General features: G+C 45.8%; 1 protein-coding gene across 2 annotated transcripts in view; it reads left to right on the top strand.

The window, feature by feature from the left end:
- The window catches only part of PTK2 (protein tyrosine kinase 2), a 549,666-nt gene that overhangs the window by 28,464 nt on the left and 502,038 nt on the right, over positions 1-19,164 (top strand). Inside the window, exon 1 of one of the 2 annotated variants that reach the window (XM_077493389.1) lies at positions 16,507-16,614. The exons of the other annotated variant lie outside the window; for it this stretch is intronic. Coding sequence (XP_077349515.1) covers positions 16,590-16,614 — 25 coding nt within the window. The 5' untranslated portion in view covers positions 16,507-16,589. Of the gene's footprint in view, positions 1-16,506; positions 16,615-19,164 lie in introns of those variants that run through there. 2 annotated transcript variants of the gene reach the window in all.

Below are 19,164 nucleotides of genomic sequence, written 5' to 3'. Positions count from 1 at the left end.
CATTTACACCTGCCTATCTCCAATCCGATCCACAAAAAAAACAGAAGGGGATCAGTTCCTTTCTGTCTGATCGGAGGGCCCATACAGCGGGCCATGTCCGTGTCTGCTCTGCATATGCAGACTGGACACGGATTTGTCATCTTCCCGCTCCGCCTCATTGTGGCCCGTTGACCGGTTACCAAGTCGCTTAAGTGGACCTCGATCCACAAAAGGTTGGGCACCCCTGCTCTAAGTTGACACAAGGCGTTGTGTATGTGCATTATTTTTCCCTAAAAGCAGAACTGCAAGCTGTTTTGACTATTTTTCTTGACACATAATGAGCAAGTAGTTGCCATTGTCTCGGAGTCTGTGTAATTATAGTGATAATAGTCTGCACAGATGTCATGTGCTTATTAGGAGGACACAGTGTGAGATGGTAAACAGTACCTGTCTACATGGAGGGAACGCATAGACAAAGGGGGCTGGAAAATCCAACCCCCCCCCCCATAACTTCCAGGGGGGAAATTTTCTTTTGAAGGCTAATATTAACCCTATGTGTCAGCGTTGCATTTTTTTTTCTTTTTTGGGAATAAATGAAAAGCCATAGTAGGTGAGGTTGAAAAAAGACACAAGTCCATCAAGTCCAACCTATGTGTGTGATTATATGTCAGTATTACATTGTATATTCCTGTATGTTGCAATCGTTGAGGTGCTTATCTAATAGTTTTTTTTTTTAAACTATCAATGCTCCTCGCTGAGACCACCGCCTGTGGAAGGGAATTCCACATCCTTGCCTCTCTTACAGTAAAGAACCCTCTACGAAGTTTAAGGTTAAACCTCTTTTCTTCTAATTTTAATGAGTGGCGACAAGTCTGGTTAAACTCCCTTCCACAAAAAAGTTTTATCTCTATTGTGGGGTCACCGGTACGGTATTTGTATATTGAAATCATATCCCTTCTCAAGCGTCTCTTCTCCAGAGAGAATAAGTTCAATGCTCACAACCTTTCCTCTTACTAATATCCTCCAGACCCTTTATTAGCTTTGTTGCCCTTCTTTGTAGTTGCTCCATTTCCAGTACATCCTTCCTCAGGACTGGTGCCCAGAACTGGACAGTATACTCCAGGTGCGGCCGGACCAGAGTCTTGTAGAGCGAGAGAATTATCGTTTTAGCTGCTTGACTGTCCAGCTTTTAGGCCGGGTTCACACTTATGTGAATTGGAAGCGGCTTTCCTCTGCATCCAATTCGCATGACAGGAGACTGTGACCGACTCTCAATGGAGCCGGTTCTCATATCTCCGGGGCGGGTGCGGAGCAGATTGCCCAGGGGTCCTGTGCATCTTTTGGCTCAGTTTCAGGTCCGACTTTAGACAAAAATGAGCCCAATTTGTCCCTGAAATGGAGAACAGGAACGCACCGGACCCCTGCTGTGAGCCGCATCCGAATTAATTGTGAACCCAGCGTTAAACTTGAACAGAAGGCAGCAAACGGCAAGTGATCAATGCAAAGGAACCATATATCCGTTTTATTCTTTATAGTAAAGTCAAAACAAGTAGATCGAAAGTAACAAGCGTGTGTTTGGGTTCCAAACAGCGGATTTAACTCCTGGATAAACAGTAACGGACGTAGGAGTATAACTTAGTCGCTGGCTTATATGTAGGGAAATAACACAATCTGAACTCCACGTTAAGAAAATATTGTCTAAATACAAGAGACGTGAGTTCTTCCTTGAATCGTAAAGCGGAGTTACGACTAAAAAAAATAAAAATAATAATAAAAAAAAAAGCCAGCCACTACAAATACTGCTGCTGCTAACTTTTAAGAATCAGACACTTACCTGCCCCACGGTCCAGCGATGCGGGGGGAATGAAGCCCCGCTCATCTCCCCCCTCCTCTCTGCGGCGCCGACATGGTCACTGTGGGCACCCAGCCGGGCACGCACTGCGCATGCGTGAGCCACACTGTGACTTGCAGGGCAATCATCTGGGACCTGTGACGTGTCCCAGATAATTTGCGAGAGGGGGGAGGAGGTGAAGTTGCTTCCGGCGCTGTAGTGTCCCGGGGATGACGTGGGAGCTGGAACCCTCTAAAAAAGGGTATTCACCCCCCCCCCCAAAATATGACATGCCAAATGTGGCATGTCAGGTGGTCACCTTTCCTTTAAAGCGGAAGTTCCATTTTTGGGCGGAACTCCGCTTTAACCACTTGCAGACCGGACCATTTTGCTGGTCAAAGACCAGACCACTTTTTGCGATTCGGCACTGCGTCGCTTTAACTGACAATTGCGCGGTCGTGCGACGTGGCTCCCAAACAAAATTGACGTCCTTTTTTTTCCCACAAATAGAGCTTTCTTTTGGTGGTATTTGATCACCCCCTGAGGTTTTTATTTTTTGCGCTATAAGAAAAAATATAATTATATAATTTGTTATAATAAATATCCCACAAAAATATATAAAAAAAATTTTTTTTCCCCCCTCAGTTTAGGCCGATACGTATTCTTCTACATATTTTTGGTAAAAAAATCGCAATAAGCGATTATTGATTGGTTTGCCCAAAAGTTATAGCGTTTACAAAATAGGGATAGTTTTATAGCATTTTTATTAATATTTTTTTTTTTTTTTTTTACTAGTAATGGCGGCGATCAGCGATTTTTTTTTTTTTTTTATTTTTTTTTTATTTATTGTGACTGCGACATTGTGGGGTACCGATCGGACATTTTTGACACATTTTTGGGACCATTGTCATTTATACAGTAATCACTGCTATATAAATGCAGTGATTCCTGTGTAAATGACACTGGCAGTGAAGGGGTTAACCAGTGGGTGGCAGTGTAGGGGTTAAGTGTTCCTAGGGGTGTGTTACTAACTGTGGGGGGGTTGGGCTTTCATTTAGTGAACACTGATCTCTGCTCCAATCACATGGAGCAGAGATCAGCGTCACTAGTTGCTAGGCAGAATGGAGAAATGCTGTTTACTCGGCCGGGACTCACGGGGGTCCCGACCAGCGCGGGAGCACGCCGCCGGCGGCGCGCTCCCGGTGGCAGGGCGGCATTGAATATTGGACGTACATATATGCCTGCCCGTGCCATTCTGACGACGTACATCGTCGTGCGCTGGTCGGGAAGTGGTTAATGCGGTTTGTGTAATCCTTCCCGATCTGTGCAGTAATCCAGTGTGACGCTTTAGCTTCCTGTAATAAAGACCACTCACTGCTGCTCTCTCTCCTTGTGCAGGGTGACTGGTCTTGTCTCCGCCGCCTCCCGTAGTTTTCTGCAGGTAGTTTGTAGTGGGCGGGGCCGGCTGGGCTCCTCCCACAGCTCTGCTCTCTGTAACATTTTTGTTCAGCTTTAGGCCCCTTTCCCACATACGGAGCTTTCAGATCCGCCTGTCAGGTTGTTGGGGGTTTTTTTTTTGGTGGACCTGAACGGATGCTCCATGCAGGTCTATGGAGCGACGGATGTCAGCGGTGACATCTCCTCTGACATCTGATCCACTGAATCCAGACGGACGGAAATCCTATTTTCTGGTCTGGTGGATCGGATCTGTTGAAAACGGACAGACGGTTCGTTTTCATCCGATTCCCCCATAGCGGAGATCCATCGCTGCACAGTGAGCGGAGACGGACCTGTCATCTGCCGGCTCAGTGAGGATCAACGGTGCGATCCCTGCTGAGCAAGCGGAGTCAGTGAAAGGGGCCTTAAGGGCTGCTTCACACCACATGCAGTCCTGTGTGTGTGCGTTTTTTTTTTTTTCCCTGCAGCAAAAATGCATGGAAAGTAGTTTATATGGTTTCTAGAAAAAGAAAAATAGAACATGCTGAATTTTATTTTTATTTTTTTCTGCTCTGAAATGTACTGGAACACGGCAAAACGCATAAACAACGCACTGGAACACACCTGTGCTTATTTAAAACAAAGTTCCACCCAGAAATGGAACTTCCACAGATTGAATTCCCCCACCCCCCCCCCCCCCCCCCGGTGCCACATTTTGGCACCTTTCAGGGGGGGAGTGGGGAGCGGATACCTGTCAAATCCAGGTATCTGCTCCCACTTCTGGGGAAAGATCACCGCAATCTTGTGCGGCGAACTACGCAATGTGCGGCCCCTCCTCCTTTCCCTCCGCTGCCTTCTGGGGGGGGACACACAGGGGTTTATTCACTAAAGGCAAATTCACTTTGCACTGCAGGTGCACTTGGAAGTGCAGTCTCTGTAGATCTGAGGGGGGACATGCAAGGAAAAAAAAAAAAAAAACGCATTTTTGCTTGTACGTGATTGGATGATGAAGTCAGCAGAGCTTCCACTCGTTTCAGATCTGACCCTTTGGATCTAAAGCAACTGTGCTTCCAAGTGCCTTTAGTAAATCAACCCCACAGGTCCCAGAAGACAGCGGGGACTATTCGGAAAGCTCAACACGACTCATGCGGAGTTCCACCCAAAAATTGAACTTCTGCTTTTCGGAATCCCCCACCCCCGGTGTCACATTTGGCACCTTTTCAGGGGGGAGCAGAAAAGGTGCCAAATGTGACACCGGGGGTGGGGGATTCTAATACAGATATTTGCTCCCACTTCCGGGCATAGATAGCCGAGCCACCTGCGGGTATCTACGCCACTTCCGGTGCCTTCTCCGTCCCCCCCCCCAGCTGTCTTCAGGGAGACGCACTGTTCCCAGAAGACAGCAGGGACCAGTGGGATCGCGCGGTGTGAGTCACGCATGCCTAGTAAGGAACCAGGAAGTGAAGCCACAAGGCTTCACTTCCTGATTCCCTTACTGAAGATGGCGAGTCGAGGGACGGGTCTGCTTCGGGTGAGGATATCGCGGGTGCCCTGCACAGGTGATCGTCCTTATTTTAAAAGACAGCAGCTGCAGTATTTACAGTAAAAAACAAAAAAAAATTGGGCGAAACTTCACTTTAAAAAAAAAGTGCATTGGAAAACACATCAGGACTATGGTGTTTTTATGTATTTATTTTTTTTTTATTTATTTTTTTATGGCGTGAACTGGCCCTAAGATCAGATGGTACAGCAGACAAGTTGCTGGATCCGTCCAAAAATAGGTCCAAAACATGTTCGTGAGTCCCTTTTTAAGTTTCTATATACTTTAAAACAGATGATGGGCGTTCTTTTTATTGAAAGATTGCTAGGATCAGCAGTAAGCGTTGCCTTTTTATTTTTTTTTTGCAGAGACCCAAGTGTGTTTTAATGTACATGGAGGGGGTGGAGGAAGCCCATAACCTCTGACTAAACAGAGGTCATAGAGCTTCCAGGGTCCTCCACCTTCTACCAATATTAAAACCTGGCACACCTACACTTATAGCCACTGGGAAGACAGTTTTCTAAGCATGTAATAATGCACTTTTTTTTTTTTTTTTTTTTCTTTTGCAATAAATTCACATATAACTGGCACGGCTGCAGTCCCGCTCTCAGACGCATGCACAAAAGCTGTATGCGGGCAGGTAATTATTATTAATTTTTTTTTTTTCCCATCTGTCTGCAGGCTCTTTGAAAACCAGTTGTGTGACGATAATCTGCCCTTGCATTTTCATAGGCTTGGGGCATGAATAGTGTACTTTTCCGAGGCTTTACCCATTCAAGCGCACTGCAAGCCTTGCTCAGTCATGTGAGGCCTGGTCTTTTGCCCCCCCCCCCCCCCAATTGAAGTCATGCCCCGCTACAACTGAAGAGGGATTAGGTGGTGCTCGAGGAATTTATTTATTTTTTTTCGCTGAAAACCCCAGCATGAACCCGGCGGGATTAATAAAACATATGTGCGATTTTTCTAAACACGCTCTTTGTCTGCTGCTGATTTGCACAGAATTACTGCTTCCCAAGAACTACATCAGACTGAGGTTTTTTTTTACTTCCTGTTGCAAGGATACAGACTTTCACCGAGTTTTCTCTATTTGAGAAGTTCTTTCACGCAAAATATGACGTGTTGCTGAAAGTGTAGAAGATTTCAGCTGCTTTCTCAAAAAAAAAAAAAAAAAAAATTATACGTGAGAGATTTGGAGGAATACATATGACCATTAAAGTGGAATGTGGCCCTGAAACTATAAAAATGTGATCAGGAAGAATTTTTATTGTACTAGAGAAATCCGGAGTTTCATCTGCAGCTAAGGCTTCTTAACTTTTTTTTTTTTTGTTCCTTGTAAAAGGCTTTATAATGTACACTAAACTGCGCATGCACAGCTCAAGTGTGCTTACTCAGCATGGCTACTGTGCAGAGATGAATCGACTCCCCGTAGCCATGTGCAGGAAGCCATCATCCCGGCCCAGCCAATCAAGGTGGCCATAGACCCCAAAACGGGTAATAAGATGATGGGTGGAAGGTGAAGGTGAGGGAGCTGGTGGAAGTTGCATTGGTCAATGTTCAAGGCTTTTGTTCTGCATTAAGAGCTTAAGCTTGCTATGGGGCTCCCGAGCCGCTGCTCTGTGTTGCCCGTAGATGTGGTGTACCTGGATTTTGCAAAAGCATTTGACACAGTTCCCCATAAGACCCCTTTCACACTGGGGCGTTTTTCAGGCACTTTAGCGTTAAAAAAAAAAAGCGCCTGTAAAGTGTCTGAAAGAAGCTGCAACTGTAATCCCAATGTAAAAGCCCGAGTGCTTTCACACTGAGATCCCTTTCACACTGGGGCGTTTTTCAGGTACTCCGGCTTTTAAAAAAAAAAAGCTCCTGTAAAGCGTCTGAAAGAAGCCGCAACTGCAATCCCAATGTAAAAGCCAGAGTGCTTTCACACTGAGGCGCTGCGCTGACAGGGCGTAAAAAAAAAAAGTCCTGCAAGCAGCTTCTTTGCAGCGGTGAATACACCGCTCCTAAAGCGCCCCCTTCCCATTGAAATCAATGGGAAGCGCCTGCAAAACGCCTGAAAAGTGCTTTTGGCAGCAGCATTTTGTGGGCACTTTTAACCCTTTGGCCACTAGCAGGGGTTAAAAGCGCCCCAATAGTGCTCGAAAAACGCTGTTAAAGCGCTGATAGTTTAAGCGCTGCTTTACGGGCGTTTTTTGGGTGCTGACATTGTGAAAAGGCTCTTAAAGGATTTTGGCTTTCACATTGGGATTGCCGATTGAGGCTTCTTTCAAGCGCTTCATGGGCGCTTTTTTAACGCTAAAGCGCCTGAAAAACGCCCCAGTGTGAAAGGGGTCTAAACGTTTACTGTATAAAATAAGGTCCGTTGGCATGGACCATAGGGTGGGTACATGGATTGAAAACTGGCTACAAGGGCGAGTTCAGAGGGTAGTGATAAATGGGGAGTACTTGGAATGGTCAGGGGTGGAAAGTGGGGCCCCCCAGGGTTCTGTGCTGGGACCAATCCTATTTAATTTTGTTCATAAACGACCTGGAGGATGGGGTACACAGTTCAATCTCTGTATTTGCGGATGATACTAAGCTAAGCAGGGCAATAACTTCTCCGCGGGATGTGGAAACCTTGCAAAAAGATCTGAACAAATGAATGGGGGGAGGGGCAACTACATGGCAAATCAGGTTCAATGTAGAAAAATGTAAAATAATGCATTTGGGTGGCAAACATAGGAATGCAATCTATACACTGGGGGGAGTGTATATCAAATTCAATGACGTGGGGGGGCGGGGCGGGGCCGAGTCAGGCAATAGTGTCTATGGACGCAAATGCTAGACTCAGGAGCCCGCCCACAAGGTAACCCCCAGGAGAGCACTTCTCCTAGGAGGTTATCTGACGTGAGGAGGAGCCGCCGAGGGACCCCCAAAAGATGAGGATTGGGGCTACTCTGTGCAAAACGAGCTGCAAAATGGAGGCAAGTATGATAGCTTTGTCATTTTTGACTGCTTCAGCCCCTGGCAGATTTTACCCCCTTCCTGACCAGAGCACTTTTTACGATTCGGGACTGCGTCTCTTTGACTGACAATTGCGCGGTCGTGCGACGTTGCACCCAAACAAAGTTGATGTCCTCCACACCCCACCCCCCACAAATAGAGGTTTCTTTTGGTGGTATTTGATCACCTCTGCAATTTTTTTTTTTTTTTTTATAGTATAAACCATTTGTCTCTAAACTGCGGCCCGTGGGGCCAGGTGTGGCCCTTTACTTGCCTTTATGCAGCCCTTCGAGCATTATTTCATCCACTGATACCAGCAATGGGGCAAAATTCCCCCTAGTGACACCAATTAAGGGGCATAATTCCCACCACTGACTTTTTTTTTCTTTTTTTTTTTTTTTTCTTTTTTTCCTCCATCCTGCTAGCACACCGCTCCACCGTGAAAGCACTCCGACTGGAATGAAAGGAGCTTTATCCAATCGCTATACAGCCGCTATTTTTAGCGCTGTAGCGCCTTGAAAAACACCTTAGTGCCGAAAGGAGCCTTACAGTTGTTTAGGCTACTTTCACACTGGGGCGTTGCGGGCACTGGCGGTAAAGCGGCGCTATATTTAGTTAAAACTGCCCCGCTAGTAGCCGAAAAAGGGTTAAAACCGCCCGCAGAGCGCCGCTTTGCAGGCGGGCTTTCAGCGCTGCCCCATTGTTTTCTATGGGAAGGGGCACTTTAGGAGCGGTAAATACACCGCTCCTACAGCTCTCCAAAGATGCGGTTTCCAGGACTTTTTGGACCGTCCTGCATGCGCGCTGCTCCAGTCCGAAAACCCTTGGCAGTTGTGTTTTAGAGGCTTTTTATTTTATTTATTTTTTTAACCCAAAAAAAATGTGTTCAGAAGATGTTTTAGAGGCATTTCAAATGCTAAACGCAGCTAAAACACGGTAACTCATGTTTCGTTTACAGCCGTTTTTTTTTAATTTTTTTTTTATTTTCATTTTTGGCTATTTTTTGCGCTTCTAGACGCAAATGTGGCTAAATGGCCGTTTTTTAGACGCTGGTTTCTAGCTGTCCAGTTAAATCGTTCAGGAGAGGTTGAACAACGTCCCGTGTACATGAAGCCTTCATAAGCAGCCAGAGCAACATATTGGTCAGATGGGGCCTCTTATTACTGACCAGCGACTGAATCCTGTCCCTTTTTTTTTTTTTTTTTTTTTTCCTGTCCAGTATCATTTTCAAATGTTTAAATATGAATTTTCTAGATTTATCAATTATGGGTTTTTAATATCACAAGATGTGATGGTCTGATTTGCTAAGGATTGTACATCTCGCTCTCTTCCTGGGGGGGGAGAGTCCTGAGACCTCTGATTTATTTTGTGGATAACCTATCTACAGCCGCCGTGTTATTCTGTCTATTTGGTTTATTATTGTAGCTGCATGCTGCTTATAGAAGACCCCGGGACCTTTTTGTTCTGCAGAGCAAGGAGCATATTCATCTCTTTTATCAGCATTATGTAAGGCTTGTGTTCAGCAGGATGTTGGTGCACATTACCCCTCCCTTAGGATAAGAGCAGGGAACGCCTTTTCCTATATCGAGATCTGACAGGACGTTGCCCCCCCCCCCCCCCCCTTTTACTCAGATTGAGATTATTTTGCACTGGTTGAACCCGTCATCCAAATTCAGACCCTTTTTTCCTCAACAACAAAATAAACTGGGCACATTGCACTGGCGCCACCCATAATAACTGGCACTACTTAGTGCAGGCCGAGTTTACTTTTTTGCATTAGTAAGGTTACTTTTCTCACATCATTGTTTTTATTTTATTGTATTCCATAGTTCTGCATTTTAACCACTTGATTACTGGGCACTTAAACCCCCCTCAGTCCCAGACCAATTTTAAGCTTTCAGCGCTGATGCACTTTGAATGACAATTGCGCGGTCATACAACACTGTACCCAAATGAAATTTTTATCATTTTTTTCCCACAAATAGAGCTTTCTTTTGGTGGTATTTAATTACAGCTCGGAGTTTTATTTTTTTCTAAACAAACAAAAAAAGTGTTTGCAAAATTTTATAACAAACTATTAAACAGGTCATTTTTCTCCTTCATTGAAGTGCGCTGATGAGGCGGCACTGATAGGCTGCACTGGTGGGCACTGATAGGCTGCACTCGTGGGCACTGATAGGCTGCACTGGTTAGCCGTGGCTGGCGTTGAAAATGGCTCTAAACACAGCTTCTGAACGCATTATTTTATTTTCATTTTTTTTTTGGATTCCAAGAAAAGCCTCTAAACGCAACTGCCTAGAAATGACTATAAACAACCCTGTGTACTTGAACTGATAAGAGAACATAGAGGAGAGTTCAGGAGCAGTTGGAAAAAATGCCCAACTGCTCCTAAACCTCAGTTTACCAGCAGCCGTGTACATGAGGCCATACCTTATACAGTCCACTCCCCGTTTCTTGTCTGGTCATTAGCCTAGGCTTATTATGACATCATGCACAGCTCTCTCTAACTCTTGTGAGTTTGCCAGGAAGGAAGAAGGGGGTGAGCCATAAGAGGGCCAATGAGAGCTGCAGAGCTGGAGGCGTGCCTCTGTGTACATCCAGGAAGTGAACAAGCTGCCCACAGTTAAAATGGCTGCAGCCAGACTCGGTGGAGGGAGATTTCTGCAGCGTATTTGGAAAGTACAGAATCACAGTATATATAAAATAATATGCAAAGTGGTTGGAGGGAAGCTTCAGAATGGCAAAGATGGTTTTTATAACAAATTATGTGAACAGACTGCAGTTCCTCTTTGAATATCTTTTGTGCTGGTACTCTGCAGTATAAATTTTGGCAGCAAATTTTGATTTATTTTTACTCTTAGGATTAAAATGCCTTTGTAGTTTTAGTCCTATTTTAGTCTTCTGCAATTGTTTTTTTTTTTTTTTTTTTTAGTTTTTGTTCGACTAAATCTCCAGTACATTTTAGTCGACTAAAACTCATTTTAGTCATCTAAAATCGAATGGGTGTAATTAAAATTGTAATGCATTAGTTAACATTTCTCTACAATTTCCAAACTCGTTATATACTGCTGGAGTGAAAAATCTCATATATTATTTATGGTATCGAGGTATGAACATGCACTACAGACCAGTGTTAATTTTGAAGTCAAATTTCAATTTAGTTTTAGTCTTTTGACTAAAATGGCATATTGGTTTTAGTCCCATTTTAGTCTTTTGACTAAAATGCCATTTTAGTTTGTCGTATTTTTAGGCGTCTCAATTGTTTCTAGTTTTAGGCTGGGTTCACACTGCTGCGGCTGGGAGACCCGGATGTGATTCGCAGTGCAAATCACATCCAATCTCCGTAGCGATGCGAGTTCAGCCATACAGATAGTATGGCTGAATTCGCATCGCACCCTCCGCAAACTCACACGGGACCCTTTTTTTGGTCCGCAGCAGAATCGGATCGCATGGGTGTTCACACCATGCGATCCGATTCCTGTCCGAGTTTGCAGATCGCACTGCGATATGCGAACTGATCTGGGGGTGTCATTAACTGTTCACTGACACTCCCAGCAGTTCGCATAGGGCAGCGTGAACTGCCGGCGGGAGGCATGCGATGCGGGGAAAACGCTGCGGATTCGCGGCGTTCCCGCATCGCTCCGGTGTGAACCCAGCCTAAGTCGTGTTTTAGTAGACTAAAATAGTATTCATTTATAATGTTTTAGTCGACAAAATGAACACTGGTACTCTGGCAGAGAAAAATATGATCCTTGCAGTGCCCCACCCCCTTACACCGCACCCCATTTCATGGGGGGGGGGGGGCAGAAAATGCACCTATACTTATCGATCACACCTCTGATGCCGCGTGTTGTGGGCGGGCCTTTGGCATCCTCACCCACAATGCAGCATTGCTGGTTCTGAATTGTATGTGAATTGTCTGAGAACTTCGAAGCATCTTCGGAGACTAGCAGCTGGGAGGAAGCGAAGATTAAGGCAAGTGTCGTTTTTTTATTTTTATGTTCCCCTTTAGACAACATGAACATTTTAACCCTTGCAATGCGGGAGGAAGTCCCACTGCAGGTATTTTTTATATATATATATATATATATATATATATATATATATATATATATATATATATATATATATAAATATAAATGTTCAGCTTTAAGCTTAGAGACACAAAAGGAAAGTCTGAGCAGACGTGACGAAGATGGACAGCCGAGTATTTAACCACTTCTACCTGAAAATCGCCTTGTTTGTCTCGAGGCTCAGACATAAAAGTATCATTTCCATATAATCCTTCCTCTGTATATCAAGGTGCTGCGGATCAAAGGAGAACCGATACTTCCTGACGTGCTCATGACTTGCGCTCTTTTTATAGGTAGTACTTCCCATTGGTTCTGTGTGCTGTGCAATGGAAATTCCCTTCTTGGGCCACTAGCCAAGTCCTTTCTGGCTTTTATAACTCTGTGGCTCCTTTTTAATTCAATGTGGTCCATTTTGGGTGAAGTAACCATTTTTTATTTTTTTTTTATTTTTTTTGTAATTACATTTTACTTTTTAGCTATTGAAATTCTATTCCTCGCAGTGGTAATTTGATTCGAGGCCGTCTTGTGATAATTAAAGTGGTTGTAAACCCATCTGGAAAAAAAAAAAAAAAAAAAAGCAAGCTGCAAGGCAAAGGCATAATGAGCTAGTATGCATAGCATACTAGCTCATTATGAATAACTTACCTGAGAACGAAGCCCCCGAAGCGGTCCTCCGTCTTCATGTCTGCCGCTGCCATGAATCCCGGAGTGACTAACGGGTTTTGCTGCTCTGGCGCTGTGATTCGCCGGAGCAGCGATGACGTCGCAGGCGCACGGGAGCCGACACTCGCGGCATGTCGCCGCGGCCTGCCCGGTGCGCCTGCGCGCAGCTGTCTACGGCGCGGTGGCTGTCTTTTTGTAAATCTCTCCTAAACCATATAGGTTTAGGAGAGATTTCTTGGACCTGCAGGTAAGCCTTAATCTAGGCTTACCTGTAGCTCAAAGTGGTTTGTAAGTGTTTACAACCACTTTAATGTAGGTTCTTGCCGGCAGGCTTCTGGGCTTGTGTTAATTGCATTAGTTTGAGATGCTCATCAAAGATCATTCAGAATTGATTGATTGGGTGCAGTTGACCTGAACTTGACTTGCTTCAAGCCTGTTTTGCATTCCTGTAGACTTGTATGGGAATGCAAAATCTGTTTTAGAGCGAACAAAAGCCAATCGACGGGGACCCGTAAAGCCCCATATACACATCAGATTTTCTGCTGATTTTTTTTTTTTTCCTTCAGATTTACCAAAACCATGTAGTGCAAGGGCCTGCCTGGTTGCATACAAATTGAAACTCTTAAGGCTTGACCTCATATTATATGGCTTTGGTAAATCCAAAAATCATCAGAAAATCTGATATGCCCTGTACACGCGGTCGGAAATTCCGACGGAAAATGTCCGATCAGATTATATTGTCCGATCGTGTGTGGGCTCTATCAGACTTTTTCCTGAGAGCAGGATCTAAAATTTTCAGCCAAAAAAATCCGATCGGATTTTTTCCAAACGATCAGATTTTCCGACAACTTTGTCCGACCGTGTGTATCCATCGGGGGGGGGGAATCCGCCGGATTTTGTGGTCGAAATGTCCGACCGTGTGTACAAGGCATTAGTGTGTATGGGGCTTTAAACTCAATTTTTCCAGTCTGCACGAAAAATCTGAGCATATTTATTTAATTGGCGAAAAAAAAAATATTGATCCAAAATGGGGCAATGCTTGTTCCTTTAGCAGCTGTTTAGTGAACAGCGGCATTGATCATGTAACTGCCTACTCTCCAAAGAACTGGCCATTCAGCAACCATAGATGAGATCTGGGAATGGTAGAAATCCAGCTACAGAGTTACTGGGGGGGCTGGCTGGTCACTCTCCCGCACGTTCTGGTGGTGGACTGCCCCTTGGTGTCAACACGTTCAATGCAGAGCTATGGAGCATTCATCCATTCACACGTTTGCCGTTTCCGGAATGCGCAACAAATTCCCTGGAAAAACACGTCGCGCTTATGGTACCATTGATGGTTAATGGCTGATGGTTGATCAGAAAGCCAATCGCGCAAGCAGGACAAGACCTATCTGAGGGGCGTTCAGTGCACCATCTGTGTACAGAACACCTCCAGGTAGCCATATTGCATGGCACTTTACAGAAAATTACAGTGCTGCTGATTGAAAAGTAGGGATGCGCTGATAGTTACATAGTTACTAAGGTTGAACAAAGATGCCAGTCCATCCAGTTCAACCTAAGTGTGGGTGCGTTTCTACATTTATCCCTATCCCTGTACATTGCATCTCATTAAGATTCTAATTAGGGGTGCAACGGATCGTCACCCCGTTCGGATCGGCACACGCTGCGATCTGCAGAGTGCACCGCTGCCTCGGCCTTGGGAAAGGCTTCGGCCTTGCTCCAGAGCGGCGGCCATCTTGGTGCACCCGTCGGCCGTTTACAATGTGATGGCTCCGTAAAATGACAGAGCCATCACTTGTAAACAAACCGGCATCATGATGACGCCGGTTCCTCTCTCCCCTCTGTGTACTGATCTGTACAGTGGAGGGGAGAGGTCAGATGGCAGCAGCGCTGTGGGCTGCATCTGTAGTGCCCACAGCGCTGCTCAGTTGACCATTGCAGTCACAGCCTAGGTGAGAGTGCTAACCACTACACCACTGTGTCGCCCACTGATATAGTGTTATAGGCGTTTTGCCGAAATAAAAAAAATTCCCGGTAATGGCATGTTTTGTCCCTCCTGATTTTGATGCAAAAAAACAGTGTCCCTCCTACTTTGCTGAAAAAAACTGCGTCCCTCTGACTTTGATGCAAAAAAACCACGCCCCTCTGGCTATGATGCAAAAAAACTGCGCCCCTCTGGCTATGATGCAAAAAACGCGCCTCTCTGGCTATGATGCAAAAAACGCGCCTCTCTGGCTATGATGCAAAAAACGCGCCCCTCTGGCTTTGATGCAAAAAACGCGCCCCCTCTGGCTTTGATGCAAAAAACGCGCCCCCTCTGGCTTTGATGCAAAAAACGCGCCCCCTCTGGCTTTGATGCAAAAAACGCGCCCCCTCTGGCTTTGATGCAAAAAACGCGCCCCCTCTGGCTTTGATGCAAAAAACGCGCCCCCTCTGGCTTTGATGCAAAAAACGCGCCCCCTCTGGCTTTGATGCAAAAAACGCGCCCCCTCTGGCTTTGATGCAAAAAACGCGCCCCCTCTGGCTTTGATGCAAAAAACGCGCCCCCTCTGGCTTTGATGCAAAAAACGCGCCCCCTCTGGCTTTGATGCAAAAAACGCGCCCCCTCTGGCTTTGATGCAAAAAACGCGCCCCCTCTGGCTTTGATGCAAAAAACGCGCCCCCTCTGGCTTTGATGCAAAAAACGCGCCCCCTCTGGCTTTGATGCAAAAAACGCGCCCCCTCTGGCTTTGATGCAAAAAACGCGCCCCCTCTGGCTTTGATGCAAAAAACGCGCCCCCTCTGGCTTTGATGCAAAAAACGCGCCCCCTCTGGGCTTTGATGCAAAAAACGCGCCCCTCTGGCTTTGATGCAAAAAAACTGCGCCCCTCTGACTTCTTCAATGCAAAAACGCCAGGCACATTAATTCTATTTCCTTTTTTTTTTTCTTTTTTTAACTGTCGATACGGTTTCAGTTTTCAGCCAAGTGAGTTGTCGGTTTTGGTGCACTACTATTGAAAAGGAAAGGTAATATTTAATTGTCACAATTTCATATATGCTATATATCATTTTTTTTTTTTTTTTTTTTTACACATTTTTCTATGACTTTTTTTTTTTCCCCACGAAGTGGCGTTACCCTAATGCTGGCCATACACTGTACGAAAAAAATCGGCCGAAATTCGGTCATTTGGCCAGTTCATTCGTTTCTCGGCCAGTTAGTGGGCACAAAATCGAAAATCGTTGGGATGTTTTTTGAGCTGAAAAAAAAAAACGAAAGACAAGTTTGGAAATTTTCTAACGAACGATAAATTGAAAGGTTAATGTGCTTCCTGTCCGAAAACTGTTTGCACTAGGTATATGTAAGAAAACTAACAATTTTTTTTTTTATTTACTTATTTATTTTATTTACTTTTTTAAATTTTATATTTTATTTACGTCCACTGAACGATTTATAGGTCATTACATGATGGCGCTATCGTTTTGCTCTCACGGTTGAATGTTCGTTTTTTTTTATTTATTTTTTTTTTTTGGAAAATGGGTTTGGCCGATGTATTTTTTTTATTTTATTATTTTTTTTTTTTTTTTCATATTGTGTATGGCCAGCATAAGACATAGACTGCTGTGCAGTGTGTGAGAGCTTTGTAGCTATACAGGCGGCGGGGGTAAAAAAAATACTTTTTAAAGCGTTTAGACGTTCGCTCTAGTCACAAAGGCATAAAGTACCCATAGTCGTAAAAAGGGTTAAACGACAAGTGTGCACTTTTTACGTGCTGTCACTGTCTGCGCTTTTTGTTCCTATGCTGACTACTGCTATTAGCACGTTGTCTGAAGGTCCTGCGTGTCTCCAGCACCCTCCCGCTTGCACGCTTTTTAATTCTCGGGTTTTCCTGCAATATCATGTTGCATTGGCTTCCTGCTCTCGAGTGTTAGCAGCCCGTGCGCGCTCGCTTGCTCGCTCGCTCCTCCTCGCACTCCGCTTCCTGTCCTGCGCTGCCAATCCCCTCTCCCAGAAACAGCTGCCAGAACAGGGGGTGGGGGAGCACAAAAAGGCAGCGGACGCCGAAAAAGTCCTCGAGGAAATGCTGAGAGCGGCACAGGCTGCTGGCAGATGCTTAACACCGAACCGATGAACGGTACCGTTATGTCTTTTAATTGTCTAACTTTTCTCTCCCATCTGCTTTTTTTTTTTTTTCCCATCTCATTTCATCCATTCTTCTGTATAGGGAGCTTTCTGTTTCATTCACTGCTAATCTGAGAATGGCTGTAGTGCACTCCTAGATGCAGGCGTGTTGTCATCTGAAATTTCAAGAGCATTTTCTGCTTTTTTTTTTTTTTTTTTTTTTAAAGGCAGCACCACGTGGTGTTTTTTTTTTTTTTTTTTTTGGGGCGGTTTGCATGTTGCCAGCTATGCAATCACTTAACCATGTAATCGTTTTTTTCTGCCCTCCTTTTATCTGTTCTACACCTACAAAGGCTACCCATTATAGACAAGATGGTGCACGCCAGACTTGTTGGCGATTCCTCGGTCGTACAGAATTGTGTTCAAACAATTCTTCTATAAACGCTTCAAAAGAACTTTTTTTTTTTTTTTTTTTTTCCTGCTGAGTTATTTGAATGCAAAATACACGAGGCTCTGACAGCTACGGATGAATGCTTTCATGTATTGGAGATGTGAATGTATATTGTGTGTGTGTGTGTGTGTGTGATGGATTATTACTTGATATGATTGTAGCCGTATTAGTGCAATTGTGACAGAGAAAATTGAGTGCTGTCCGATACTTTTTTTTTATTTGCAATAATATACAATTTTTCAGGACAAGCTTTCGGGGTATGTCCCCCCTCTTCAAGGTGCAAGCTGCTTCGACCTTGAAGAAGGGGACCTACCCCCGGAAGCTTGTCCTGAAAAATTGTATGTTAGTGCAAATAAAAAAAAAAGTATCGGACAGCACTCAATTTTCTCTGATGGATTATTGGAAGTGTGATGGGGAAAATATACATATAAAGAAATGTATCCATTCAGCTGAAACCAATGCGGGGGGGGGGGGTGGGGGGGAGAGAATCTGTTCAACAGACTTCAGTCTGTTGCTAAGGATCTTATTGCTAAAAATACTGTTCTTCTTCTTTTGCAAACAATTGATTTATTGGGGGTATCTGCTGTGCTGAAGAGAACTTGTAAGACAAGTTGAAGGCAAAGGACTAATCACTAGAATTGTCTGGGGACTTCATACTTTATAAACAAAAGGCCAGTTTATTGTCCTTCAGACTTTGTGGGGGGGGGGGGGGGGGTTGACTTTGACCAGTGGGAGTAGAAATTGCCTGATTGTTGGGAAAACATCAGTAGGCGTGAAAAAAAAAAAGAAGACATTGTACTAATAGTGCCCCATTGTTGTCGGTGGGAGGAATAGTGCCCCATTGTTGTCGGTGGGAGGAATGGTGCCCCATTGTCGGTGGGAGGAAGGGTGCCCCATTGTTGTCGGTGGGAGGAAGGGTGCCCCATTGTTGTCGGTGGGAGGAAGGGTGCCCCATTGTTGTCGGTGGGAGGAAGGGTGCCCCATTGTTGGTGGGAGGAAGGGTGCCCCATTGTTGTCGGTGGGAGGAACGGTGCCCCATTGTTGTCGGTGGGAGGAAGGGTGCCCCATTGTTGGTGGGAGGAAGGGTGCCCCATTGTTGGTGGGAGGAAGGGTGCCCCATTGTTGGTGGGAGGAAGGGTGCCCCATTGTTGGTGGGAGCAAGGGTGCCCCATTGTTGTCGGTGGGAGCAAGGGTGCCCCATTGTTGTCGGTGGGAGCAAGGGTGCCCCATTGTTGTCGGTGGGAGCAAGGGTGCCCCATTGTCGACGGTGGGAGGAAGGGTGCCCCATTGTCGAAGGTGGGAGGAGGGTGCCCCATTGTCGACGGTGGGAGGAAGGGTGCCCCATTGTCGACGGTGGGAGGAAGGGTGCCCCATTGTCGACGGTGGGAGGAAGGGTGCCCCATTGTCGACGGTGGGAGGAAGGGTGCCCCATTGTCGACGGTGGGAGGAAGGGTGCCCCATTGTCGACGGTGGGAGGAAGGGTGCCCCATTGTCGACGGTGGGAGGAAGGGTGCCCCATTGTCGACGGTGGGAGGAAGGGTGCCCCATTGTCGACGGTGGGAGGAAGGGTGCCCCATTGTCGACGGTGGGAGGAAGGGTGCCCCATTGTCGACGGTGGGAGGAAGGGTGCCCCATTGTCGACGGTGGGAGGAAGGGTGCCCCATTGTCGACGGTGGGAGGAAGGGTGCCCCATTGTCGACGGTGGGAGGAAGGGTGCCCCATTGTCGACGGTGGGAGGAAGGGTGCCCCATTGTCGACGGTGGGAGGAAGGGTGCCCCATTGTCGACGGTGGGAGGAAGGGTGCCCCATTGTCGACGGTGGGAGGAAGGGTGCCCCATTGTCGACGGTGGGAGGAAGGGTGCCCCATTGTCGACGGTGGGAGGAAGGGTGCCCCATTGTCGACGGTGGGAGGAAGGGTGCCCCATTGTCGACGGTGGGAGGAAGGGTGCCCCATTGTCGACGGTGGGAGGAATCGTGCTCCAAGGGCCCTCCACTGAATCACCTTGCCTTGTTCTGCTGTATTTCTCTATGTGGAGGCAGCCATCTCAGGTAAACCAATGCTCTTAAAGAGGAACTTCAGCCAGGTTCCTAGTTTTTTTAAAAAAAATTTTA

The sequence above is a fragment of the Lithobates pipiens genome, unplaced genomic scaffold (genome assembly GCF_037356315.1).
Source record: "Lithobates pipiens isolate NorthernLeopardFrog02 unplaced genomic scaffold, aLitPip1_a1.2 Scaffold_19, whole genome shotgun sequence".
Taxonomy (NCBI): domain Eukaryota; kingdom Metazoa; phylum Chordata; class Amphibia; order Anura; family Ranidae; genus Lithobates; species Lithobates pipiens.
This window is presented reverse-complemented; position numbering and strand designations above follow the sequence as displayed.